The 26,424-nt window shown below is 53.7% G+C and overlaps 1 protein-coding gene across 1 annotated transcript in view; it reads left to right on the top strand.

The window, feature by feature from the left end:
• Nucleotides 1-26,424, top strand: part of KLHL29 (kelch like family member 29) — a 312,454-nt gene that overhangs the window by 233,609 nt on the left and 52,421 nt on the right. The window contains exons 4-5 of the mRNA XM_065891320.1: nucleotides 11,385-11,526; nucleotides 14,391-14,903. Of these exons, the coding sequence (XP_065747392.1) occupies nucleotides 11,385-11,526; nucleotides 14,391-14,903 (655 nt within the window). The remainder of the gene's footprint in view (nucleotides 1-11,384; nucleotides 11,527-14,390; nucleotides 14,904-26,424) is intronic.

Here is a 26,424-nt window from a genome sequence, read left to right as displayed (position 1 = left end):
TGCTCATTCTTGGGGTCCTTTCTGGCTCCAGTGGGTCCTCCATACAAGGAGAGCACAGTTTGTCCTAGAATGCTCTCTGGGGAGGGGCCGGGAGGGCCTTGGGGTGCGGAGGGGCCAGGCTAGCCCCAGGCCAAGCCGTTCTTGAGAGCCCGCTGCTTCCCCCGCCTCGGGTGGTTCAGAGCCAACTCCAGGAAGGCCTGGTCCCAAATTAATGTCGGGTGCTCAGAGTACAGGCATCTGAGGGCCAGGCCGGGTCAGCAACAGACCTGCGCGTATCCCCGCACCCGCTCTCAGCTCAGCTGCCCTGTGCAGAGGACTTTTCCTCGCCAGACTCACTGAGGATTTCAGATCTGAAGATAACAGAGGCTCCTGACGTGGCTGCTGTGTGATGTGCGTCTGTGAGTCTGGAGCCAACCCCCGGAGAGGACGAGCGGGTCACAGGCTCTGAGGCTGGGAGGTCGAGGGGTGGCCCCAGAGTCATCGCCTGCAGGGCCAGCATCTGGGAAACGTCCATCACAGATCAGAGCAGGGCCGCCCCTGCCTCACCTACCTTCCCGCCCACTCTGGCGACAAGAATGAAGATGGGTCGCTGTGCTCTGGAGGGAGCTGCGCTGTCACCGGTGTGGAGCTGAGCGGGAACAAGCAGGGCGGCTGGGCCTCTGAGCAGACCGGACAGGTTCCAAGGAACACAGCTGTCAGGGGGGCCGTGAGGGCCAATTGAAGGGGGCGATGAAAGGCCTGGCCCAGCGCTGCGAACAGGTGCCCCTCACTCTCCTCCCCGTGCCCACCCATCCGTCTGGGCCACTGGCTCCCTCACATCACAGGCATCTGCTGAGGGCCAGGCCTGCCCTGAACCTTTCAGCAGAATGAAAGGGAAACTGATATCAGAGGGGAGCTGAAGCACAGGGAAGGCCTCTTTCTTTTCAAAGACTTTCGTCTGTGATGGGCTTTTTTTTTTCTAGGAGATCTTATTTCAAAGCCCCTTTGAAAATTTTGTGGGGTTTTGTAATGGATGAAAAGTTACTTGGAAATGGGACTAAGAAGTTTTCCGTTCAACGTCGTTAGAGGAAAGTTGAAAGCTTTGAGTTGTAAGGTTCCACCAGATTTATCATTTCTTTTGTCCGTGAGGCCCATCCACTGGGAGGGGGTCTGGGGGAAGGGGCTGGGGGCCTGGACAGGGCACGCGAGGGAGCACGGTGCAAAAACCAGCCCCAGCCGCAGTTGCCTTACATTTGCAAGGGAGGCCATCTGAGCTGATCTTTCCGCAAAAATGTTTCCAAGGTATAGACTTTGATGTTGGAACAGGGAATAGCAAACATACTTCCAGAATACTATAGGAAGCTAGGCTTTACCAGAGATGATGGCTACCACACAGATGTTTCATATCAGAAAAATAATTTTTAAAGAAGATAGGGCCCAGATGGACCTGAGAGAAGGGGCCAGAGCCAGAGCGACACTAGCGTGAGCCCTGGAGCATATCCATGCTGGAGAACCAGCAAGAGAAGAGGCCAGTGAACAACACAACAACCAGAAAAAGCATTGGTACAGAAACTGAAGGGAAGAGTTTCAAGCAGGAAGGAGGAGGAAGCTGGTGTCAGGGATGAGAGCCTGGGGAAATGCTACTGGGTTTGGCAATAGGAGATGACTGTCCATTTAAAGGGGGTGGTTTCACTGAAGAGCAGGGGTGGGAAGAGTTAAACAGTGAAAGCTGAGGGATAACAGGAGTGGGTACCAGGTGTTCTGAATCCCATGGAGGGGGTGACCTCAAAAGGTGGAGGGGGGACAGGGAAGGTAGATGGATGCTGGAATGGCAGGTAAAGTGGTCGAACAAGGATTTTTCAGTGCCTGTGATGGAAAGCCAAGGGGGAGGGGCGGCTGATCAGAGGGAGGGAGAGGGGACGTGAAGGGTGGGAGTGCATCGCTGGCTTTGGAGAAGGGTGGAGATGTCAGTCTGTGGTCCTGGTCTGAGACTGAAGAACTGGCCCCATTGGAGAGGGAGGGCCAAGACCTCACTGGCAGGGGTTGGTGGAACATGTCAGTGGTGGGTTAGAGTCTGGGGGTCTAAGGGAGTGGGAGAGGTGATGGAAGGACCAGTGGATCTGGCTCCCCAACCCCAGCGTGCTGTCGGGGTCAGAGCAGGAGGCCCACTTGGGCTGGACACGGTGGGAGAAGGAGAGGCCGTGGCTGGTACTCCTGTGACCAGGGATCCTAAGTGTAACCCCAAAAGGGTAGTGTGGGCACGGGCTTGATAGGACTACGCCCATTTATGGAGTTGCCAACCACGACAGGGGGGGCCTGGGGACATTCCAGCCATCACAGAGCATTTCTGAGGGTCTTAGGATAGAACAGGCCTCGGTTAGCACCCCAAGCCTGGCAGGCTCTAGCTGTAATTGAAGTTCTCTGGGCCTTCTTACTCTCGCCTGTAAAATGAAGGTGAGAACACAGATTTCCTCAGGGAAAGAAATCCCATCCTGCCCATGCCTGGCATGTAGAGGGCGCTCAATAAACGTGAGCCATTAGGATGGGGGCAAGCTGGGCAGCCCCGCCTCATCTGTGCGTGAATCCATTTACGGCTGGGGTTTGTTGGGTCCTCGTGGTGATTCAGTAAGAGAAAGAGGCACAGGAAGTGCTTGGTGGTTTCAACTTAAAGTACTTGCCTGGAATCACAGGGCCAGGTTAGAGGCTGACCACTGGCCTCTGCAGTGCTGTCTCCCACCCCAGCACATGTTGGCCCTCGCCACACTGCCCCCTGGGGTGGAGACCTGCTTTCTCTGCTCCCTTACCCCTCCTCCCATCACATCCTCTGCCCCCACCCAGCTCCTGGCAGGAACACTTGCCCTCCAGAGACATCATCATATTCCATAATATGATTGGAATCTGAATATATATTTAAAATGACAAGTTTGAAATTAAAATTTAAATAAAGAATTACTTTTCTGTAAGTTGCTCCGAAAGCAGTAATTTAGCAGCAAATTGAAAGAGAAAGGTAAGCACTGGTCCTTTAAACCATCGTGCAGTTTCCAGAATGCAAGCCAGAAGTGTCTCAATTTAACACATCATTGGTTAGTATTATTAGAAATTTCACTGGGCTCCAGAGTGCATTATGGCGCTGCTCCGAAGGGGGTGCCGGGGGCGCGGCCTGGGTTCAGGGGGCCAGAGAGGGCAGCCTGTTTAATGAGGGCAGAAGGGGCTCAGGAGAGCCTCCTCCAGCCCCAAGTAGGGATTTAACTGCAATTATTTTCTTGTTTGTCGTTCAGTAGCAATCATGAAATGAGAACTGAGAGACCCATAAATGTCATTTGCTCTTCCCAGAGGTCACAGACTTACAGCTTTGGTGTCTGTCAACACGTTTTACTGACCCCTAGAACCTACGCTGGGAACAGGAGTCCATGAAGACGGTGTCACCTGTCTGGCTCCCATGAGCCACATGAGCAGGACAAAAAAGTCTGTCCCAATCGGGACCTGCCCAGCAGCCTCAGCCCCTAGGTTCCCCACACTGGGGCACAGGGGTCTGAGAACTTGAATGTCAAGACTGTCCTTACCCCCACCAGAGTGAAGTCCATAGACTGCATCACCTGGTAGGCCTGTCAAGGAGCCACATTTTGGGGTCCCCCCCCAGACCTACTGAATCAGAAGCTCTGAAGGTGGGGTCCTGAAGCCTGAATTCTTAATACCCTGCCCCCCGGAATCTTCTTATGTGCATTTACACAAGTCAGAGGGCCTCTGCCATAGAGGGGGTCAATGCTCTACCGGTGTGACCTTGGAAGCCACTCTCTCATGGATAACCTGTAAGTCCTAGAAAGCCAGACATCTGGGTATAAACCCCGGAGCTGTAATCTAAAAAACTCAGACACCAAAATCTCTCTCCCTTACCCCCAGCCTGAATTTCCACCATTACAACACCGTTCCTTTAAGTAAGAATTGCTTTCCTGGCCTTTCACCTTTGCAGTGTGAGGGCCCCTGGGAGGTTCCCAACACCCCAGTCTGAATAAGTTTACCAAAAGCTGGCCTCTGTCAGTCCCCACAGTTGGACCTGAGCACCATGAAGCCCCTAAGTGCCTTGCAGGAAGAGGGATGCTGAAAAGGAGGTGAAACATCCACTCTTTTCAGGGAGCAGGCTGCCCAGTTATGCTCAGTCCTGGAGCCGACAGCCTCCAGGAGCTGATTCCCAGGGCAACGCAGGGTTTGGTGGTCAGAGATGCCTGGGCATTCATGTCTGCTAGGAGCCCTGTGGGAACCTGCAAGAGGAGCCCTGAGAATACTTCAGAGTAAGAAGAAAAAGGAAATGAGAGCATTCACCACTGATGCTGGGCCCAGGACACCAGAACCAGCATCATCCTTGTGCTCCCAAATCCGTGTGCCTCTGCTACAAGCCTCTGCGGAGCGTGGACTCGGAGCTCTGCTGGCTTCCCCACACTGCCCAACCCCCAGACCAAAACCTCACCCCTGTGTGTCTGAGCAGGTGAGCACATGCCTGTGCTCCAGCCGCAAGGGAAGCTGGCAGAGCACGTGTTCTGGCTTCCGCCTCGAGATAGGGGCAAGATGGGGGTGTTCACAAGGTGCCAGGCAGGGCTTCCCTGGTGGCGCAGTGGTTGAGAGTCCGCCTGCCGATGCAGGGGACACGGGTTCGTGCCCCAGTCCGGGAGGATCCCACATGCCGCGGAGCGGCTGGGCCCGTGAGCCATGGCCGCTGAGCCTGTGCGTCCGGAGCCTGTGCTCCGCAGCGGGAGAGGCCACAGCAATGAGAGGCCCACATACAGTAAAAAAAAAAAAAAAAAAAAAAAAGGTGCCAGGCCATCAGGAAAAACATTGCCAAAGGTCCACTGCAGGGCTCAGGCCACACCAGCAGTCCCTCGGCAGAAGGGGCTCTCAGAGTCCAGAGCCAGGGGGGTTGTGGGGATATCTCACCAAAGCTTGTCTTTCCCAAATTAGGTGGGGATCACGGGAAGCGGTGACATAAAATGAGGCTGCAGCTGAAGCTCAGAGTGTAGTCAGCTCCAGGCTTCCCACTACTGTCCTCGCTGCTGCTTCTCTTTTCATCACAGGCCATTTCCCAACCCCCCACCTGGCTGGGGTGTGCCTTGGTGTCCAGTGGTACTTCTGGCCCAGAGTGAGCATGGGAGTATTGTCTGATCGATTAAAGCGAGGTGAGGGCTGGCGGGGGGGGGGGGGGGACTCTGGGCTCCCTTGGGAGAAGGGGCTCACTGCTGTGAGGGATAGGGCAGCTGTACTCAGGAATGCTCAGCAGATGGCAGTCCCCGCTAACACTGTCACACCACATGAGTGACAAGAGTGTCAAGACTTGCAGGTTCCAATCTGTGGAGGCAGGTTCATGGGCAGGAGGAGGACTCGGACGCTGGCACTGTCATTCCCCCGAGAGAGGCCCACGTGAGCCCCGGAAGTGAACCCTGGAGCCTGGCTCTGTCCACTGTATCTAGGCTGCAAATGCACCAGCTGCTGTGGGGTCCTTTGGTGGCGACCTTGGCCAGAATCATCTGCCTTGTTGAACCCTGCCCAGCTTTTGTGGTCCAACGTCAGCTCTCCCTAACTTCCAGGCTCCATTGAGTCACTCTTTTCTGACGTCCTTGGGTGAACAGTGGAAGAAGCTGAGTTCTGGTTTTTCCACCAGCCCCATCGAGGCAGGAGTCAACCTCAGTCATCCCACATCTCCGACTATGCTCAGGCACTGGGCGAGGGGTCAGCGGATTGGGGCATTAGGCCTCCAGGCAGCCTCCAGCAGCATTCAGGGCAATGATGTTGGGGGTCCCGGCACACGAGGCCTCCACGGTCTGGAAACGTCATCTCCCCAGTGAGAGGAACACACTGTATCAGGCTTCCCAGGGGCACTACGCGATTCCACATCTCTGTTCTCTTACTCCCATCATTCCCTCTCCTGAAGTGTAGGCCATGCATTCATGCACTCGTGAACCAACAGTGATGAACACTCCTACTGTTGGCCAACACTGTAACTCAGAGACCTTGCCTTCCCTGGGCACCTACACCAGGCCGGCAGGAGCTGGGTCAGGTCCTGCCACGCGGGTCCCTGCCATCATGGAGCCCATCCACCAGTACAGGTCAGTACCAGCCCTGAAAGGCAGTGTTCCGAGGCTGTGATCCTGATGTGTGCAGGGCGAGGGGTGAGAACAAGCGAGGCATGGCAAGGCCCCGGGGAGTCCCATCCCATCATCTTTCAAATTTCCCTGACCACCTGGGATGCTGCTGGCCTATATGGCACCCTTGTGCAAAGTAGAAAAAAGGGCTCCCTTTGGATGGACAAATTAGCAAAATCAGCCCTTCTGGGCTGTCACAGCTCCACGGGTACACAGGCATCTTCACACCGTGCACCACCTGCGGCCCCGCACGTCAACCCCTAAGTGGAGCAGGGTCCCCAGTGCCGCTCTGTAGGCGACGTGTAACTGGCTCTCCCCACGCTGACAGAGCACAACCCAGGGGCCTCGGGGGGCTTGTCGCAGGTGGAGCTTCCCAGCCCCCCGACCCGCAGGCGCTTCAGCCCATGGCGCCCCTCGCAGAGAGCTTCATCCATAAAGGATCGGGGTCCTTGGTGTTCCTCAGTCGTTGAAAGAAGCAGGATGCTGTCAGCCACCATAAAAATGTGACCTTTGAAAATTTACAAGAGCTTGGGGTTTAAAAGCTGCTGCGTTAATGATGCATCCCATTAGCATCTCATTAAAGGGAAGCAGAGAGAAGCCTGCTTGGGCCAATGATGGGCAGATAGGGCCACTCGGAGGCGCCGGGCAGGAAGAGGGCTCTCTTCGGCTGCCTCTCTGTGCTGAGTGCCATCATGTCACTGGAGCAGAAGCAAGGCCAGGAACACTGGGGAAAGGCCAGATGTCTTCGTGGCTTAGGTGATATCCTCTGTGATGGCAGTGGGAGGGGCGAGGGGAGGCTCCCTCAGCCCCGCCCTCCTCCCCACCGGCCCAGGCTGTCCTCCTGGTTGGTGTCTGTACATTCTTGAGTTGGCAGCCCCCTGAAAGGGGGGTGGCCTGGAGAGCCTTTGGTGGAATTGTGGACCTCTGGGGACGCTGAACCAAGGCGGAAAGTCTTAGTAGGAGCCAAGTTCAAAGCTGGAGGCGCAAACCCACACACGGTCCCCTAGAAGCCTCCGGAACCTGGGAACCTCGAGTTTACCTTGGGCCTGGAACCCGTCTGCAGGAGGACAGGGCTCTGGTCAGGCCGAGCTGACTCACATCAGCAGCTGCAACATTCCTCACCACCTGGGCATCCAGGCGCCTTGGCGAAGCACACAACCCGTGTCCATGTTTTTTCTGGAGGGAGTGAAGGAAGGAATGTTCATTTCTTTTTTTCAATAAAATGAATAAAAAGTCCTGAACCGCAAGTTGCTCATAGCTTCAGGAGTTGCTAGTACCAAATAGAATGAGTGTCCTTATTTATCTTTCCTAAAGAAAAAACAACAAAAAAGGCTGCTTTCCTTCTCACAGCAGAACCTCTTTCTTGTACATAAGAACTCGCTTGTCATAGTCATGAAAGACACAGGCCGACAGCAGGCCTGTTGCCTGTTGTAGGCTCACCCCGGAGCCCTGGGCCCGCCCCAGTACCCCCTGGACCCCCTGCACCCCCAGCTTCCTTCTGGAGTGTGACTCATAGCTGGGAGCAGCCCCTCAAGGGCAGGGCTGAGTCTCAGTGACTGCCCGTCCCCAGCCCAGGGGGCCCAGTTTGGGCAGGGCCGGCCACAGAGCAGGGGCCCAGTTTACTGAAGAGCAAACCCCCTGACCAGCAAAGGCGCAAGTGAGCGAGCTGGCAGGAGTGTTTTAGAATCAAGGGCCTGAGGAAAAGTGTGCCGTTTTTCAAGTTCAGAAACTCCCCCAATTTTAGGGCAAAACCCCGAACGCCTGAAGTTTTAGAGTCTGATTACCTGCTCTCAAGCAGGAGACCCCGACCACCCCTTCTGGCGGCAGCGGCTGCTCTAAGGACCAGGCCCAGGGCCTCCAAGTTCCCGGAGCCCTTCCCCACCCTGTCAGGTTACCAGGCCTGGGTGCTGATTCAGCCAGGACAAAGGGCAACTGCAGGAGGACCCGGAAAACCAAACCTGCCTCTGGCCTGGGAGGCCTCCGGGAATTCCAGGCCGCAGAGAGGGGGCTGCAGCACCCCCTACTGGCAGAAGGGGTAAAGAGACCGGGGTCTCCCCATTCAAACTTCACCCCAAAACAGGGCCCCAAATGGGACATCACACTGGCTTCTTTCCCCCCGGATGCCTCTTATTGTGGGAAAAGCAACCTCTGCACCTCTGACCCACCAGCTCCCCAAGAGCCTGGGAATACAGAGGGGGCTGCAGGCAGGGCACCCTGGAAAGCTGTCTGTTTAGAGAAGGCTGTACAAGCCACGCTTCTCTTTCCTAAGTTCCCTAAGACTATTGGTGAGTGTGGCTAGATCCCCAACCTCCCCGCCTACCCTGTCTCATCTGTCCCACAGACAGAAGTGGGGCAGAGGCCTCTGATAAGGAAGCTTGTCCACAGAATTGTTCTTTCCTCGGGAGATTCACTCTTTTCCTTTGTTTCCTGCGCTGTTCACAGAAGTGAAGCATCTGAAATGCAGGCCGGAGATAAAGTACAGCCTAATGCAATTAGCTCAGCACAGCTTATGGTGCTAATAGGATGCGCTCCCACTTCTCCCAGCAGGCCCTGATGCAGGCACTGTTTGTCATCTGCGTAAGGCATCAAAGCCCCAGTAAGTCCAAACCCCTTCCCACCTGCCAGTACTCTTCAGCCTGCCTGGTAAGGAGAGTCCCGCTGCTCAGACATGCCCAGAAAGGGGCGCTGCCCCCAACAAGCTGGGTTACTGACTTAGCTTCCAATAGGAGGCAAGAGCACAGTGGCCTCACCTGAGAGAGGCCTGCAGATGACCCTGGAGGCTCCTTTGCCCTTCTATGACTGTCCCCAAACCTGGCTGGGTTCTGGCTACACTCCTGCAAGCTGTGGTCACTGCTCCTGGAACCATCTCTCTTGAGACTCACATCCCAGTTATCCCAGTACCAGGCCCTCCAATGTGTTTTGGGGATTTTTTTTTTGATTATAAATATTATAATGTTATAAATAATGGTAATGGCCACAGCAGAAAATTTGGCAAATACAGAGAAGTATAGACAAAAAGAATAAAAGTTTCCCTTAATCCCTTCACCCAAGAATGACATTCCTGCTAATATTTTGGGATTTTTCCTTTCTGCACATATCATTTTACATGATAAGTTTATATGCGTGTCATTTTATGTCCCGCTTTTCTCATTTAACATTATAGCGTAAGCATTTTGTCACCTCATTAGGAATTCTTAGTAAACATGATTTTTTTCTTTAAACAAGTCTTAATCTCCAAAGACTTTATTTATTTATTTATTTATTTTACTTTTGGCTGCATTGGGTCTTTGTTGCTGCGCGCAGGTTTTTCTCTAGTTGCGGTGAGTGGGGGTTGCTCTTCTTTGCGTTGCGCGGGCTTCTCATTGCAGTGGCTTCCCTTGTTGCAGAGCACGGGCTCTAGGCACACAGGCTCAGTAGTTGTGGCTCATGGGCTCTAGGCGCACAGGCTCAGTAGTTGTGGCTCATGGGCTCTAGGCACACAGGCTCAGTAGTTGTGGCACATGGGCTCTAGGCGCACAGGCTCAGTAGTTGTGGCTCATGGGCTCCAGGCGCACAGGCTCCAGTAGTTGTGGCTCATGGGCTCTAGGCGCACAGGCTCAGTAGTTGTGGCTCATGGGCTCTAGGCGCACAGGCTCAGTAGTTGTGGCTCACGGGCTCCAGGCGCACAGGCTCCAGTAGTTGTGGCTCATGGGCTCTAGGCGCACAGGCTCAGTAGTTGTGGCTCATGGGCTCTAGGCGCACAGGCTCAGTAGTTGTGGCTCATGGGCTCTAGGCGCACAGGCTCAGTAGTTGTGGCTCATGGGCTCTAGGCGCACAGGCTCAGTAGTTGTGGCACATGGGCTCTAGGCGCACAGGCTCAGTAGTTGTGGCTCATGGGCTCCAGGCGCACAGGCTCCAGTAGTTGTGGCTCATGGGCTCTAGGCGCACAGGCTCAGTAGTTGTGGCTCATGGGCTCTAGGCGCACAGGCTCAGTAGTTGTGGCTCATGGGCTCTAGGCGCACAGGCTCAGTAGTTGTGGCACATGGGCTCTAGGCGCACAGGCTCAGTAGTTGTGGCTCATGGGCTCTAGGCGCACAGGCTCCAGTAGTTGTGGCTCATGGGCTCTAGGAGCACAGGCTCAGTAGTTGTGGCTCATGGGCTCTAGGCGCACAGGCTCAGTAGTTGTGGCTCATGGGCTCTAGGCGCACAGGCTCAGTAGTTGTGGCTCATGGGCTCTAGGCGCACAGGCTCAGTAGTTGTGGCACATGGGCTCTAGGCGCACAGGCTCAGTAGTTGTGGCTCATGGGCTCTAGGCGCACAGGCTCAGTAGTTGTGGCTCATGGGCTCTAGGCGCACAGGCTCAGTAGTTGTGGCTCATGGGCTCTAGGCGCACAGGCTCCAGTAGTTGTGGCACACGGGCTTAGTTGCTCCGCATGATGTGGGATCTTCCCAGACCAGGGCTCGAACCCATGTCGCCTGCATTGGCAGGCAGATTCTTAACCACTGTGCCACCAGGGAAGCCCAGTAAACATGATTTTTATTGCCTACATAATATTCCATGGTAGCTCAGGGAGACCAGTGCTGTCCTAATGTTTGTTTTCGCCCTGAGGTTTGTTTTCTCATTGAGTATCTAAACTAGCAAGTGAGATCCTGGAGCAGAGAGCCTGCCTGCTTCCTGCAGGGCAGAGCCGAAGGTCCCAGTGAAGACATATGACCAAGACATATGTCCCTGCCTTCCAGCCCTGCAGCAGGACCTGCGCCGTCCTCCCAGGGGCCCCAGTCCACCCCCTCCCACGTCTCCTCTGTGGAGTGGGAAGTCTGGGGCCTCGGAGGCTGGTGTGGAAGCAGGATGGGGCCCGACGGTAATGCTTTGGAGAGCCGTCGTCCCGCATGTCAAAGGGCTGGGCACATGGTGGTACTGGGCCTGGGCTGAGTACACAGTTGGTGCTCAGCACATGCCCGCGCATATTGTGGCAGCTTATTAATGACCCAAGGACTGGGGTGATGTCATTTCTCGTAGCACAGAGCGCTCGTTCCGTTTTGATGGCTCAGGTAGAGTGGGTGGTGGAGGAGGCACTGGGTTAGGTTGGGCGTCCCTGGAGGCGGGAGTCTAACCAAGGCCACGGCTGCTGCTACTGCACCAAAACGCCCTGCGATTCTCCCGTGGTACTGGGTGTAGGGCCAGGTCTCTGCCTCTGGTCCCGTGGCTCAGGCAGCAGGAGTACTGTGGGGGATGGGCGCCAGGGCAGGACCGTTGCCAGGCTGTGCTCACCCTCCTGCTCTGCTTCTCCCCAGGCCCCCGGCATCTCCAAAGCAGACAATCAGTCCCAGGGACTCACGACCAGCATCCGGTGGGGCCAGACGCCCATCAATCAGTCCACGCCTTGGGACACCGATGAACCGCCCTCCAAACAGATGAGGGAGAGCGACAATCCAGGTGTGTAGTCCAGGGCAGACAGAGCCACCTACACTGGGAGCTGGAGGGGAGGGCGAGAAGTGTCTGAGACCTCCTGGGTGCCCCAGCTCCTCAGCAGGTCCTGACCCACGGTCTGCAGCAGCCCAGAACTCAGGTTGCACTGGGGGCAGGGGGACGGGGGTGGGGCACTGGGGCGTGACTGTGTGTAATTCCCTGGGCAGTAGCTGTGTCTCTACCCCTTTCTCAAGAAAATATTGGGAAGGACAAGGGAGTGAGAGTGACATTATAGGAGTGACTCTGAATCTGCTTCGAGTTATTTTGAATAGTTAGTCATTCCTAAACCTCAGTGCTCTGATTCATACATTTCCAAAATCACCCATTCCAGTGAGGTCTTGCCTTGCCAACAGTTACATGAGAACTGAGAAGCTCCCCCGCCCCGGGGACTGGGGGTTTACCACCTTCTACGGCACCGGAGGCCTTCTTACACGGCTCTGACCATAACAAAAACCTTGCCTGCTATCTCCCTTGGATCCCAGACCTCCCATTGGGATACATAGAACACGTGGGCTTGGCCATCCACACCATAGCCCTACAGATATCTGAAGACCCCTGCTCATCCCCTCTCCAAGTCTTCTGCAGGACAAACACCCCAAGACTTCAGCCATACCCTCAAGCCCATGGCTTCCAGTCCCTTTACCTTCTTGGGAATTGTTCCTCTTTCTGCATCCTTCAGTGCCCAGAACCCAAAACAAAGAACCCACGAGTGGTCTGTAGCACCTCCTTCATTCAGCCCCTCTACCTTGATCATTGCAGCCTCACATCACTTCTGCTCTGCTGGTAGCCACGTCGCATGCTGTCTCAACAGTAAGACCCCAAGACGGTCAAGGTGGCTACTCTGACCCCTGTCCATCTCCTCACAATCTGGCTTAAGCAGCTGGGTGTGGGGACCCAAGGGCAAGACCTTGTCAATATCTTCCTGTATGACTCAGCATCTTTTAGATGCCTGCTTTTATTACTGACCTTTACCCAACCTTTCCAATATGATGTCTCCTGCAGACTTGGTCATGTGTCTTCCATATTGTCATCCAAATCATTGATAAAAAATGGTGAGCATATCACTAGAGACCTCCCTTTATGTCTCCTTTATCCTCTGGGCCATTCCCTGGCTCACGAAGCAATCACCTCTGTGGCCCTAGCTCTCTATATGTTCACCTCAGAGTTATCTGAGAGCTCGCCAGCTGTACTCTGAAGTTCTAATGCATTTTTCCAGGCTCCCTGGCCAATCCTGCAGAGGACTGGGCTTCAGATGGCATGCCTTGTGCTTAAGACACCAGGCTAGCTCACACTGATGCCACCTTCTGTTCTTCAGGCTTGGGGACAATCCCCCTTAGCAGCCAGTTCTATAATTTTGCTGGCACTGCTTCACTGACATTTGTAGGCCTCTAGTTTGCTCCAGCCTCTCTCATAATCGAAATCAAAACTATTTGTTGCACATCTATTATGTGCCTTGTTCTGTGTGTCATCTCACTGCTCACAGCAACACTACGAAGTTGGCATTATTGTCCCACTGCAGATGAGGAAACTACTCGGGGAAGGCTTTGCTCTAAGGTCACTCAGCTAGTGAGGGCAGACCCGGGACTAATATGCCAAGCCAAGCCTGGCTCTCCACCATCATGCCAAGTGGCTCCCCCTTTGGACAACTCCTCAGAGACAGTACCCATGGGTGGTTAGGGAGTCACCCCACCATCCTGGCTCCTGCCCTGCCTCGAAATTGTACTTCTGTGAGAGAGCTCCAAGCCCCACCTTCTAGCCTCTGGAGCTGGTGGCCCTGAGTACCCCTTGGTTCCCACTCTCCTTCCTCGGACTACGCCACCACTCCAGGCATCATGACAATCAAGGTGGCCTTCAGAAGACAGAGTCCTAGACCCAGACTTATTCATCAGAGGTGACCCAGACTGACCTTCCCAGTCACAGCATCTTCCAGCTTCACTCACAAGCCCACTTGGGTCACCTCCACGTCAGCTGAGCTCAGAGGGCCCTGCTCTGCCTGGTCTGGGCACAGCTGGCTTTGCATCTTAAACTGGGGTCTCAGGAGGTGTGACTGACCCCTTTGTTCAGCCAAAATGGACTTCTCTTGTTTCCCCCAGGGCTAGCCATGCAGAAGTTGCTTAGGACAAACCCTGGCCCCCCAGCAAAGCCGTGAGAGCAGCTCCCGCCAGCCGCCCCCACTGCCCCCACCCCTGGCTCTCCCTTCCTGCGCCACAGAACCTTTGCAGGGCTCCAGGCTCTGGCCCTCTCCTTTTGCCCAGCAAACACCTACTATCTTCACAATCCAGATTTCTCCCCACCTTTCTCAGACAGTGATTCTCCAGAAAGGAAGGAAAAACACCCACATCTATGGAACATGTAACGCATGCCAGACATTCTGCTAATTTGGGGAGTTTTTGTCAAATACATCTTCATCATTCAGTTCTTCCCGGGAGACCTATGAGGTGGGTGTTGCTAGTTCCATTTGACAGAAAGAAAGAATGAGTCTCAAAGATGATAAGCGACCTGCCTAGGGCTCTTAGGTAGTAAGTGGCAGAGCTAAGATGTGAATCCAGGTCTCTTGGAAGGTCTCTACTTTCTCCTCTCTACTTTGCCGCTTCTCAGCCTCTCCCTGGCAGGTTATGGTCCCCACTCTGAGACCCCAAAGCCATGTTGATCTACTCCTAAAGCACTTATTTCGTGCCACTGTAACCACGGATTCTTAGTCCATGAGCTCCCGGACACAGGCCTCTTGTTCACCTCTGTGACGCCGGCACTCGGCCCAGGGCCGGGGGCAGTCGGTGTTTGTTGAGTGAAGATGTAACCGGTGGGTGACATTTCTTCCATCTCCCTTGCAGGCACAGGGCCGTGGGTGACCACAGTGGCCGCCGGGAGCCAGTCTGCCCTGATCGCACACTCCTACGGAGTGGCCCAGCCTCCCACCTTCAGCCCGGCTGTGAACGTCCAGGCGCCGGTCATTGGGGTGACCCCTTCACTGCCTCCCCACGTGGGGCCCCAGCTCCCGCTGATGCCAGGCCACTACTCACTCCCACAGCCGCCCTCTCAGCCGCTGAGCAGCGTGGTGGTCAACATGCCCGCCCAGGCCCTGTACGCCAGCCCGCAGCCCCTGGCTGTTTCCACGCTGCCCGGCGTCGGGCAGGTGGCCCGCCCAGGACCCACCACTGTGGGCAATGGCCACATGGCAGGGCCCCTGCTGCCTCCACCGCCGCCGGCCCAGCCGTCTGCCACTCTCCCCAGCGGTGCCCCTACCACCAATGGGCCCCCCACGTCAGACTCGGCCCACGGGCTGCAGATGCTACGGACCATCGGCGTGGGGAAGTATGAGTTCACCGATCCCGGGCACCCCAAAGGTAAGTCCTGCTGCCCACACGCTCCTGCGTGCCCTCATCTGTGCTTCCCTGTACGGTCACTACCACGGCGCGGACGGGAGTCTGGTTCCTGGCTTCCGTGCTCCCCAGCAGTCTCTCACTGGTTTCAATCCAGGCTCCCTGCCAAAGGCAGCCTGGCCTCAGCCCAAGGAGGCAGAGGGGAAGGTGGAGGGCAGGACAAGGAAGGCGGGGAAACATGAGTGCGTAGGAAGCGGAGGGGAGGGGAGAGCCTGCCAAGTCCAGGGCCTTCCGCCTTCAGCCCGAGCCCCGGGCCATTCTCCCCTCCGACCCGAGGCCAGGCCACGTGCAGAACAAGCAGGCATCCTCTGCCCCTCTCAGGGCTCCCTTAGAACAGTCCCTTTGGGGGCCTTCTCCATTTCCACTCACGAGGACAGTCAGAACATGAGCTGTCTGTGTCCCCCGTCCCCACCCCGGAAAACATCTACTGCCATGTCGTGGGGTGAGAGCAGCTCAGGGGCATGAGGTAAGGCCCAGGAGCCACGCCCAGACCATCCTGAGCCAGCTGAATGTTGGTTCTGTGAGGCCCCAAGAAAGAGCACCTCCGGCCTTGGCCTTCGTTTAACCCCCCTTCCCCGAGCCCAGGGCAGTTTTCATTCAGGGGAGCTCCAAGGCAGATCCTCGAGAACAGAGCCAGGGGAAGGAGGACACCAGGATGTGGTCTTAGGTTGGGCGCCGGCCGGAGGGTCAGTGCAAAGGGCTCCAGCAAACCAGCCTCACTCCTGACGACTGTCTAAGGGATCTGGCCAGCTGGGATGAGAAGGGGAGTGGGAGGCTGAGGCTGGTGGGGCTTATCTGCCCCAGGCTTGTCTATCCCCTCCAGGTCCAGTCAGCCGGGCCTCTCCTCCCGCTGAATGGAGAGGGGGGCCAGCGAGCCCTGGATCTGGGTGCGGGCAAGAGGATACTTAACAGGTGGTCTGCCCTGCTGGGCATCCAGGCCTCCTTTGAAAGGGGAGTAGATGGTCTAGGAGATGTGGATCTCGGGCATGACTTCTCAGCCTCCCTACTTACAACCGCTTGAGATGGCAGAGTTGGGGGTGGGGACACCTGCAAAGCAGAGTCTTAGCAGAGCAAGGACTCCAACCAGCCATGCTTGTCCAGCCTGCTCTCTATCTTTATCCCTTCCAGCAACTTCCAGGCCTTGTCAAGCGTCCCAACACCACCAAAGCCATGTCTAGATCTCTGACGGGTTTAATTCCCAATCTGATTGTGCCCTTGACTGCCTTTGTTTGGGAAATCAACACTAGTTTTAAATGACAAAATTATAGGAAATTACATCTACATTTTGGTAAACTCTTGCTTTAAGATCTTTTTTTAAAAAAAAATTGACTAAATTGATTTTTTGTTTGTTTGTTTGAATTGTTTTGGTTAAGCTCCCTCCCCCTTTAAACAAAAACTCACTCCCAGTTTATATGCCACCAACTCTGACACTGGGCACTGGGTGTCCCGGCTGTTCCTAAAGCTGTGCCAAAGCCTGAGGCACTGGGTGGGCTTCCCTCTCCCCACCCCGTCCCACTGCCGCATCCCAGGGGGCCTCCTAGGACTGAGCAAAGGTCTTGCTTACTTGTCAATGTCAGGCATGCGCCTAGGAAAAGGAGTTCTGTGTAAAAAGGTAACTGGCCCAGCCGGGGCTGCTCCCTGGTTTAGGGCTTAGCACGGAGCTGGGATCCACCTCCTGGAAGCTGCCAGGCATCGGCACATCTGATCCCTGTTAAGCATCTGCGTCCCTAAGATCAAGAAGATATCGGTGGTAGAGGCAGGTCCCTGCCGCGCCCCTGTTGGCGCTGGGCCTGCAGGCCCTTACAGAGCCACACCTGTAACATCATCAGACGGCGTGAACCATCCTCTATCGCGGGCCTGAGCCCACACACAGTGGGGAGTAAAGAGGGGGCCCCGGGTGGGGTGTGTTCTTCCAGCCCCTATGGTGTATATTCAGCACCAGATGAGGGCCAGGGATGGTGTGGGCCTAGAAAGTGTTCACAGCCCCGCCTTCCGGTGACCTAGCTAGATTCCCCCAGTTCCAGCCGGTGACCCAGTGACCCACCCATCATGCCGATTTTCATAGGTTTCCGGTGAGCTGGTTGTTTCCCCAGAAATTACATTGAACTTGCTTCTCTACTTATGGCCCTCATCAGCTGATTTATCCCCTTATATTTGCGGTGAAGAAAGACAATGAAGCATGCACACACAAATGCCTCCCAACTCAAGCCTGGGTGGGTTTTGTCTTTTTTTTTTTAGGTAATTTCTCCTTTCATTTCTAATCTTAAAAGCCTTTATTGCTAAAGCTATAATTTGTCTGTCAGATCTAATGTCAAACAACTGCATATTTTTTTAAATAAGAAACCTGAATTTTGAAACCAAACCTTTGAAACTTGCTATGTGAGACTCATCTTCCTGACAAGACCACGTGGGTTTGGATTTGGGTCACTTTTAATTTTGCCCCTAGGGATTTTACATCTCCGAAGCCCAATTGATTTCACACTCCAAAATGACAGGCAGCTGGCTCGGAGGGGGAACCTGGAGGCCCTGCGTGACAGCATCAACACTAGTCAGAAATCTACTTAAGAAAAAAAAAAAGAAAAAGAACTTTCCTTTTCTCCTGTTCTCTGTTTGAAAGCTTGCCCAGCATTATAATAAGATCCACCATAGAACTCCTTGAGATCTAGCTCATTAAAGTCCCGTGATTTTTCGTACTATTGTTTGACATGACAACCTGGCCTCTCGCGGGGCTGAGTAATTATGAAGAGATCCCCTCCATGAAGAAAAGGTCTAGCCAGCCAGAAGGATGGGGCCACTGGTATTTTTAGACTTCATTAGTGCCCTGATTTTAAACTTCACATTTTGTTTCTTGTAATTATCTTCCCATCGACTGAGCTGAAATTTCAGTTGGGGCTCTGTTAGTCTGCCTTACCAAGAAAGGGCGCCGGGGCTTTCATTTAAAACTTAACCAGTTGAAAAATAAAGGTGGTGTGGAAATGCTTTTTGATTTGCAATAGGTCAAGCAATTGTCTCTCACCTTTGACTAGAGAAGCCGGGCTTGCATGCAGCTCACTGTAATGAGTGTTATTTCAATGCAATGAGCACACACGGATTTTTCTTAAGAAACTTACAAGATAAACCTTTCTTTCTCCAAGAACAGTTTGGGGGTGGGAGGAATCTGTAGGATTTCTTTTTAGATTATATATTGAAAGCTGATTAAAATAGATTTTATGTGTACAAAGTGATAAGAGGGGAACAAAGATTTAGTTCCACTTGAATCCTGTTATAAAATACCTGAGCCGTTGGTCTTGTTGCGTCGGAACCCCTGGGCTAATCCATGGGCGGAGTTGGTGGCCAGCATCAGACCTCGTGAGCCGTCGAAGTCCAGTGTCACTGCACTGGTACCACATGAGCCCAGCTGTGTGTCACAGCAGAGGTGCAGGCTGTTGACGTCATTCTTTCTAGCCCCTACCTTCTTCCACAAAGGATTTTTGGTGGCCAGGAGGGTGGCCAGAGACCCTCTAAAGCCCCAGACACTAGGCCTAGTGGTGAGCTGCAGAAAGGCTATTTTCACCTGCATGTCAGGGAAAGAGAAGCCAGGATGCACCTGCTCCCTCTTGCTTCTGGACCGAAAAGCAAAGTCCAAGTTGACCAGAAGTGAAGAGGCTTGTCTCTTCTGACTTTAGATTTCACAGGCCCAGGGTGAGGGACCACGAGGATTCTCAGGGCTGGGGAGTCATGCGGTGGGGTGTGTGTAGCCCCTCCCAGTGGGTTTTGCATTTCCTCGTATCCCACCCTTGCCCCTGGACCTCCACCCTGCGGAACTCTGTCTGTCCTCATGCCACCTTCTGCTTGGACAGCAGCTGCCCTGGCCTCCACAAGTGGCAAAGACAAGATCTGGTAAAGATACTTTGAGACAGAGTGAACAGCTGTGTGACTGGGGCAAGTCTTCTGACCTCTCTGAGCCTTCCTTTCATCATCTTGAAAATGTGATGACAGTACCACCATCATCAGGCATCGAGGAGGACTGAATGAGATCGTGGGCTTGACCGTACATGACACTATACCCACTTGACATCAAAACAGTTACTCCTGCCGACACAAGCCCCAGGTCCGGGGAGTTCAGCAGAGAGAGAAGCTGGTGAAGGGGCAGAAAGCAGGGGCCTCTCCCCAGTGCAGAGGAGATGGAAGAAGCCCAAGTTTGTTCACAGGGCTGGCAGCCACTGGTCAAGCTGCTTAATGGAAATGCCATGTCCCCGTCCCTAAAAGGAAGTGGGATGAGTCACCTTCCTGGCTGGGGGATGCAGGACTGCTTCCCCCAGCCCCGGCACCCAGCACAGATCTCACCTCTCCCTGCGCCAGCCTCTGACGTGCCAGGGCACACTGCTCCCTCAATAAACATTCTAGAAGAAGCTGGGGATGCATGATAACGCTGTTTGCCCACACGTGGTTAGCCCAGAGACACAAAATGTCCAAACCGAAATCATCTTGCCACAGAGCTGCTCTCCCTGTGTCTGTCTCAGAAATGACACCATGAATCCAGGCAGGAGTCCGGAGTCAAAGCCTGTGGTTGTCCTCGTGCCCGTACGCAGGGAGTCTGGAAACGCCTTTGCTTCTGCCTCCTCTGGACGGTCCTCTCCTTTCCACCCCCACCCCACGCCTCCTTTCAGGCCGCCATCACTCCAGGCCTGCATCACCAGACCCACAGTACAACCCCTCCCATCCAGAGTCCATGCTGCAGCCAGAGTGGTCTTTCCAAAACACAGGTTTGGTCCTGTCACTCCCTGGTGAATGACTCCAACAGCCCCACTGCTCTCAGGACAGAACCCAGCCCTTGACATGGTGCTTCAGGATCCGGCTCCTGCCTGCCCTCCCCCACTTCGGCTCTCACCCTTCTGCTTGCAGGCTGCCCTGTAGCCGCTCCACGGCCTGGGTTCTCTCCTGTCCAGCTGTGCTCTGGCCGAGCGTCTGCAGTACAGTTTGCCTGGCCCATTCTCCCAGCTAGACTGCGAGCCCCTGGGTCGCGGGCAGGCACAGACTCCATCCCATTCCACCCCCAGTATCCAAGCCAGTGCCTGGCACTAAAGGATGCTCAAGAAGAGTTCGGGAATGAAGGCATAGAGCACTGGGCTGGGAATTATCCAGCGAGGTTCCCTGACTTCTCTCCAGCCACCTCCTCCCTTTGTGTGGTGAAAGCAGGTTAGTATTTGAGGGTCCGGGCATATAGGAAAGTCAGTGGGAGACTTCATTCTGCAGCTTCATGGTCACTCCCCCCCGTACTTGTCCCACACTTCTGGGAACAGAAGTCCATCTATTTCAAAGTTCCTCCTGTAGCCAAGCACCTCCACCAAAATACCTACCCCTGGAGCACATGGGATCTAAAACTCTGCTTCAGTTTCCTCATCTATGTCGAGGGGATAACAATAGAATCTGCTTCTTACTGTCGTGAGGATTAAGCGAGTTATTTGACATAAAGCCCTTAGTACTTTGTAATTGCTATAAAGGTATTTGCTATGATTATTTTCATTCCTGGTACCAGAACCATCTTTCAGTGTCCATGGCCCTTTAGGGGCCCAGGGTAATGTGAAAAAGCCCAAAACCACTTTGCCTTCCAGAGTCTTAGGATGTTGTGCTAACATCACAATGTTCGAAGTACCTAGTTCCCGGAGGTCCACTTTGTACAAAAGAAAATTGCCTTCTCTCGTCACATCATTTTACAATCCTCCACCATCACAGTCACAACCAGAAGGAACCAGCCCATTGCTGGGAACTTCCCCCTAATTCCAGGAGCTATTTGTCTTGGGAGGGCTCCTCTTAACTACCCACAGGGGCTCTCAGCATCCTTTGACATTCAGTTTGATATTGGGGTGCCAAGGATATTGCAGGGGTCCTCCTCCATGGCCATATCAATAGATGGGACAAATAGAATTATGTCACTCGTGCAGACCAACCAACCAAGGCTGCAGGTGAAGAGGGGGTTAGGAGCATATGGCTGGAAGCATGGAAAGTGGCCAGGAGCCCGGGTTCTGCACCAGAATGCTTGGGTAGAATTGAAACTCCACTACCCACTAACCCAATGAACTTGGCTAGAAACCTGGTATCGCTAAGCCTCTAAGTTATCTGTAACATAGAGATAATAATAGCGCCATCTTCTTAGATGTGCTGTAAGGATTTAATAATGTATGTAAAGTCTTAACACAGAGCCTGACACATAGCGTGCTCACAATAATGTTAGCTGTTGTTATCACTACCATTACTGTAAATTCTAAAGAATCCTGGATCCTGGGGTTTTGGGGGGTGGGGGATACTGTCTGAAGCCCCTTTGGCTCGGGATCTCTGTTATTTTTAAAGCAGCATTGTTCAAAATAATCTCCCAGATCTGGCTGACATAACACTCAACACAGATCTGGAACCAAACCCCCAGTCCCACCATCACCCTAACTTTCCCCTTTCCTGCCCCCAAGCCAACACACACTCTCCCCCAGGAAATAGGTGTCTCGGAGCCTATGGAATTTGAAAGTCCGTCTACACGAGGTCTTCCCTCCTCGCGTGGATGGTACCTGCCCCCAGCCTGCCTTGGAAGGCCCTCCTTCCCTTCACAGGGCTCTGTCCTCGAGGGGTTTGTTAATCATTAATTGGAGCGTTGTCCAGGGCTTAACAGTTTTGTTAACAGATCATTTGACAATGAATGAACCAGGCAAGCGGAAAGATGCAGCAAAGCGGCTAGACCACCCAGAGATCGTGTCATGCCTGGAGCAGGAAGTGGCCCGTGAGCCCCAGCCTGTGTATGTCCCTCTCCAGACCCCACTGCTCAGCAGGGCACAGGCAGAGCGAGGCTCCCTGGGCCCTCTCCTCACTGAGCTGGGAGTGGCACATGGGCTTTCAGCCCCAAAGCTCCGCTGAGCAACTTCCGGTTCAGAAATCCCACTCCGGCCCCAACTATCTGACAGGCAGGGCCAGAGGAGTCCAGATGCCGATTGCAATGAGGGGGCTCTTCAAATGGGAGCAAAGGGAGGGAGCATTTCCTTTCCAGAGGTTTCAGGAAATGGTGCTGACCCACAGTAGGAAGCCAGCTGCCCTGGTCCCAAGCCTTGTCTTCTCTCAGGAGTGGTGGCCCAAGCAGACACCAGCAGGGATGACCACTAGGTTCTAGACCACTGACAGTCAGAAGCCACTGACAGGCTTGAGCCATGTTACCGCCCTCCATGCTGCACCACCAGGCATTTATTGAGCAAGTGATGTGTAATATTAGGCACCTACTGTGTGCAGAGTACACACTTGGCTTCTCCCGGGCAAAAGATGTGAGGCAGGGCTTCCCTGGTGGCACAGTGGTTGAGAGTCCGCCTGCCGATGCAGGGGACGCAGGTTCGTGCCCCGGTCCAGGAAGACCCCCACATGCCGCGGAGCGGCTGGGCCCGTGAGCCATGGCCGCTGAGCCTGTGCATCCGAAGCCTGTGCTCCGCAACGGGAGAGGCCACAACAGTGAGAGGCCCGCGTACCACAAAAAAAAAAAAAGATGTGAGGCAGTGTGCCAGCTGCATGCCCCGTACAGGTCTCAGCTCCTACTGAAGCTGAGGCCCTGTGGTGACGCCCACAGTGTTCCAGACACCACGCCGAGCGCTGGGAGGGATGGAGGTCTCCCTGGAGGAGCCCGAACTCCACTTGAGGGGGCCGTTGGGGGTGAGGGCAGTAAAAAGAGCTAAGGGGCTGGAAAAGAGAGGCCAGTGTGGACTGGGCCTCTAGAGGCAGTTAGAATGATGCAGAGGAGACAAGCAGAAGGCAGGTAGTACTGCAAATGCCAGATCTTAGGAAGGATGTTTGAGATACGTGCCAGGGACTCAGACTTGTGACTTCTCTACCACAGAGTTACACTCACACGCTTCTACTCAAATGGTTCTCAGGGCTCGTCCTGATCGGAGACAGATTCAGCTTGTGGTTTATACCGATTTATGCCTGTGAAGTCCATTCTCTGAACCCTTGACACATAAAGTCGAGACAGCCTGGGCTTTCCTCGGGCTGCCTGGCTCTTCTCTTTAGCCCCCCACACCCCCATCAGTGATGGCGCTATAAGGACCCAGGATCTTGGGCGAGAGTCCATTTCCTCAGTCCCCAAGGCCATTCTGGTCTTACAAGGTGAAGACCCCTTGGTCTTCAGGGGCTTTCATCTGGGAAGGAAGCGCTTGGGGGCCATTAACCCCCAACTGGGGAATCGGTGCACACCCAGGGTCCAGGAAGTCTTGGTAAACCTTTCTCTCTCCTATCGTAACAGACATCAATGGCGAGTTTCCTGTTGCCCGATCACTATTCAAAGAGCCAGCATGTGCCTTCTTGCTAGGAAAGTCATGTCCCGTTGGGCTGACCCCTAGGGCTTTTCAGTTTTCGAGGCTGGGGATGAGTTTCAAGAGGAGGAGAGCTGGGCAGGTGTGACGCATCTGCTCCCGTCCCTGAGTGATGGGGAGGTAACAGTACACCAAACCGTGACACGGAGGCACAAACCTGACTCAGACCATTCGGTTGAAAGTGCATTCCATCCAGGAGCACACTTACTATTCTAAAACTGTAAAAGGTAAAAATAATACAAGCACGGTAGGTAAGGAACACACAGCATTGTGTAAATTGCGTGACAAAAACAACGGCCAAAAGGTTGCCATCTACTGAAATTGTTGTCATTGCCTGTTTTCTTAGTGTACCTCTCTTTAAAAATATACATCTTAGAGGGAAGCCCAAGCGTTTCCGGTGCAGCACCAAGAAAACGTTCTTCACTTTCTAGGTCTCCCTGCAGCCTTTTGGATGACCAAGCACAGCGCCGTGAACTGTCTGGTTTTGCCCACTGGCCTCTCAATGCCTCTTCGTCCCTTCTCCCAGGAGACCTCTCAATGTTGCTTTGGCTCAGTGTCTCAGACCCAGGTCTACACACATCCCAGGCAAATACATATTAGTTTTTTACCACCTTCTGCAGGACCAATTTCATGGGCTATATATTACTCAGCTCAGGCTGCCGTAACAGAATCCTGCAGACTGGGTGGCTTAAACAACAGAAATTAATTTTCTCACAGTTCTGAAAGCTGGAAGTCCAAGATCAGGGCGCCAGCAGGTTAGTTTCTGGTGAGGCCTCTCTCCTTGGCTTGTAGATGGCCGTCTTGTCACTGTGTACACATGTGGCCTTTCCTGTGTGCGTGGGCTCCTGGAATCTCTTCTTATAAGGTCGTAATGGATGAGTCCCATCCCCATGCCCTCATTTAACCTTAATTACCTCCTTAAAGGCCCTATCTCTAAATACAGTCACATTGAGGATGAGGCTTTCAACATAGCAATTTGGGCTTGGGGGACACAATTCATTCTGTAACAGGCTATGCGTCAGTCTTGTTGGCAAATGGAAACGGTAGCCCCTTACCACAGCACAGTTACTAGATAGTTACAATGTAACTATGGATATTTTCAATGGTTTATAGTTATCTGAACCTTTTCATAAACTTACTATCATCATTTTTACCAGTTTAACTTCAAGCTGCTCACCTATTCCCTGTTAAGTGAGCACTGTCTCTATTTTCCATTATTAGAATCGTCCACATTTGGGGTTAACTTTTTAATTCCATAGAACCTTCATGCCGGGAGGGATCTCAGAGCCATCTAGTGGAAGCAGGAATCCGCCCTCCACCACTGGGGACTAAGCAGCGGCCACCCACAGCTAGATGGTTTATCCTGTTAAATGATCAAGAGCTGTCTTCCTGTAACTTCCATGGTCCTGCCCTCTGGGGCCCTCAGAGCAAAGCTGGCCCCTGTCCTACATGACAGCCCTTCAGATTTGTGATGCTGGCAGAATTTCCTTTTCTACAAATATCTCCAGTGCCCTCAACCGTCCATCCTATGGGTCCTTCGGTACTTTACCATGCTGGTGTCCTCCCTGGTCATGCTCCAGCTTGTCAAAGGGCCTCTTAAAGGGACACCCGGCGACACGGGACAGTCACCCCCTTGGTCCTGAGCATCACACTGCAGATAGTCTAACATTTCTGTAATGATCATGACTTATTTGTATAAAACACACACTCATACACACACAGGCACACACACACTCCCACTTTCAAATTAAGAGAACAGAAAAAAATCTCACAAAAGTCCTACTGTCCACTCCACTGGTCCTTTGGGGCCTCCTCTTTCTCATCAGGCTCGGGATTGTTGGTCATTCCTCTGAACCCCCTTCAGTCCTGCACCCTTTTGCCCCCAGTCTTGGCCATAGCAGCAAGTTAACCTTTCCACCGAGTTTTCAAACTTACTTCCTTTGGTGCCTAGGTGTTAAATGTATCTCAGCCCAGCCCACCGCAGCCCCACCTCCCAGCTGTGCTCTCCCAACAACACCATACCCTCCCTTCCACCCGTCCCCTCCCTCCTCCACCACGATAGTGAATTTCAGAGTAGGCCATTACCTTAAAGCTCATTTAGAGACTGGCCCCCCTCAGGTTATAAGTGGGGAAACTGAGGTTCAGAGGTGTCACTGAGATATCGCAAGAAACTTCCTCTAGCAAATTCCCTGTGAAACCTCCCCCATCCCCTAGGATCATCTGCAGGAGTTCTTCTTCCTAGAAGCTTCTCTCTCCCTGCAGACTGAACACCACATAGAGACAGGCCCAGTGTCTGCCTTGGCTGTAATTGGCCTGATCACCATGCCTCTCCAGGCCCTGCCCAGGGGACACACACTGCCAGACCACTGTGATCAAAGCGGCACGGGCCACAGGAATGCTGTGCTCACCGGCAGCTCCACCAGGCCTGAATGGGAGGAAGAGAAGGAACAAGACACCCACACAATTAAAGGGGGGCCACGTCATAATGGCACCACAGGGGCAAGGTCCATGTTGGCCCTGGGAGTGACGGGGAGGAGACGTTGTCCGGCAAGGAGAGGGAAGGATGACAGGGGGAAACTCTGTAACTCGGGCTCCGGGCCCTCACCCCATCACCCCCGTGGCTGGGGGCTTGTCCTGGAAATGCCTGCTTAGTGCTCCCCTGAGCAGAGTCCCACCCTCCAGGTCTCTACAAATATTAGGTGGTTTTGCTTTTTGTTTTTGAACTTGGGGGCTTTCAAAACTGCTGATACACTGTGGTTATTTCAGTAAGTTGAGACCCATTTAAAGAGCCCAGCTCCTTCCTAGAAGCATGAACGCCTTTAGCGGTCAGCCACGCTTGTCCATTAGGGGCCAGACCACCTTCGAGGACGAACACAGTGGCCCAGTTCACATGCCCAGGATGCCTGACACTTGCTCAAACCCCAGAACCTGTTGCCAAGGACCTCACAGGTCTCTAAGTTGAGGAACCGCCATGTGGTGATTCTGAAGGCTCTTGGACCATCTGGCCATTTGAACAGGCAGCTTTCAGAAATTCTCATTGATCCAAAAATAATTCCTATATTTTCAGTCTTTCTTCTATATGGAGACATTCATTACCTTCTTAGACTAACCAACAGTTATTTATGAGGCACGGTTTTTTTGGTGTGGGCAGTGACTCCAGAATTCCT

This window comes from Phocoena phocoena, chromosome 14 (assembly GCF_963924675.1).
Source record: "Phocoena phocoena chromosome 14, mPhoPho1.1, whole genome shotgun sequence".
Classification (NCBI taxonomy): domain Eukaryota; kingdom Metazoa; phylum Chordata; class Mammalia; order Artiodactyla; family Phocoenidae; genus Phocoena; species Phocoena phocoena.
The sequence above is the reverse complement of the archived record's forward strand: the minus strand, read 5'-3'. Positions and strand labels throughout refer to the sequence as shown.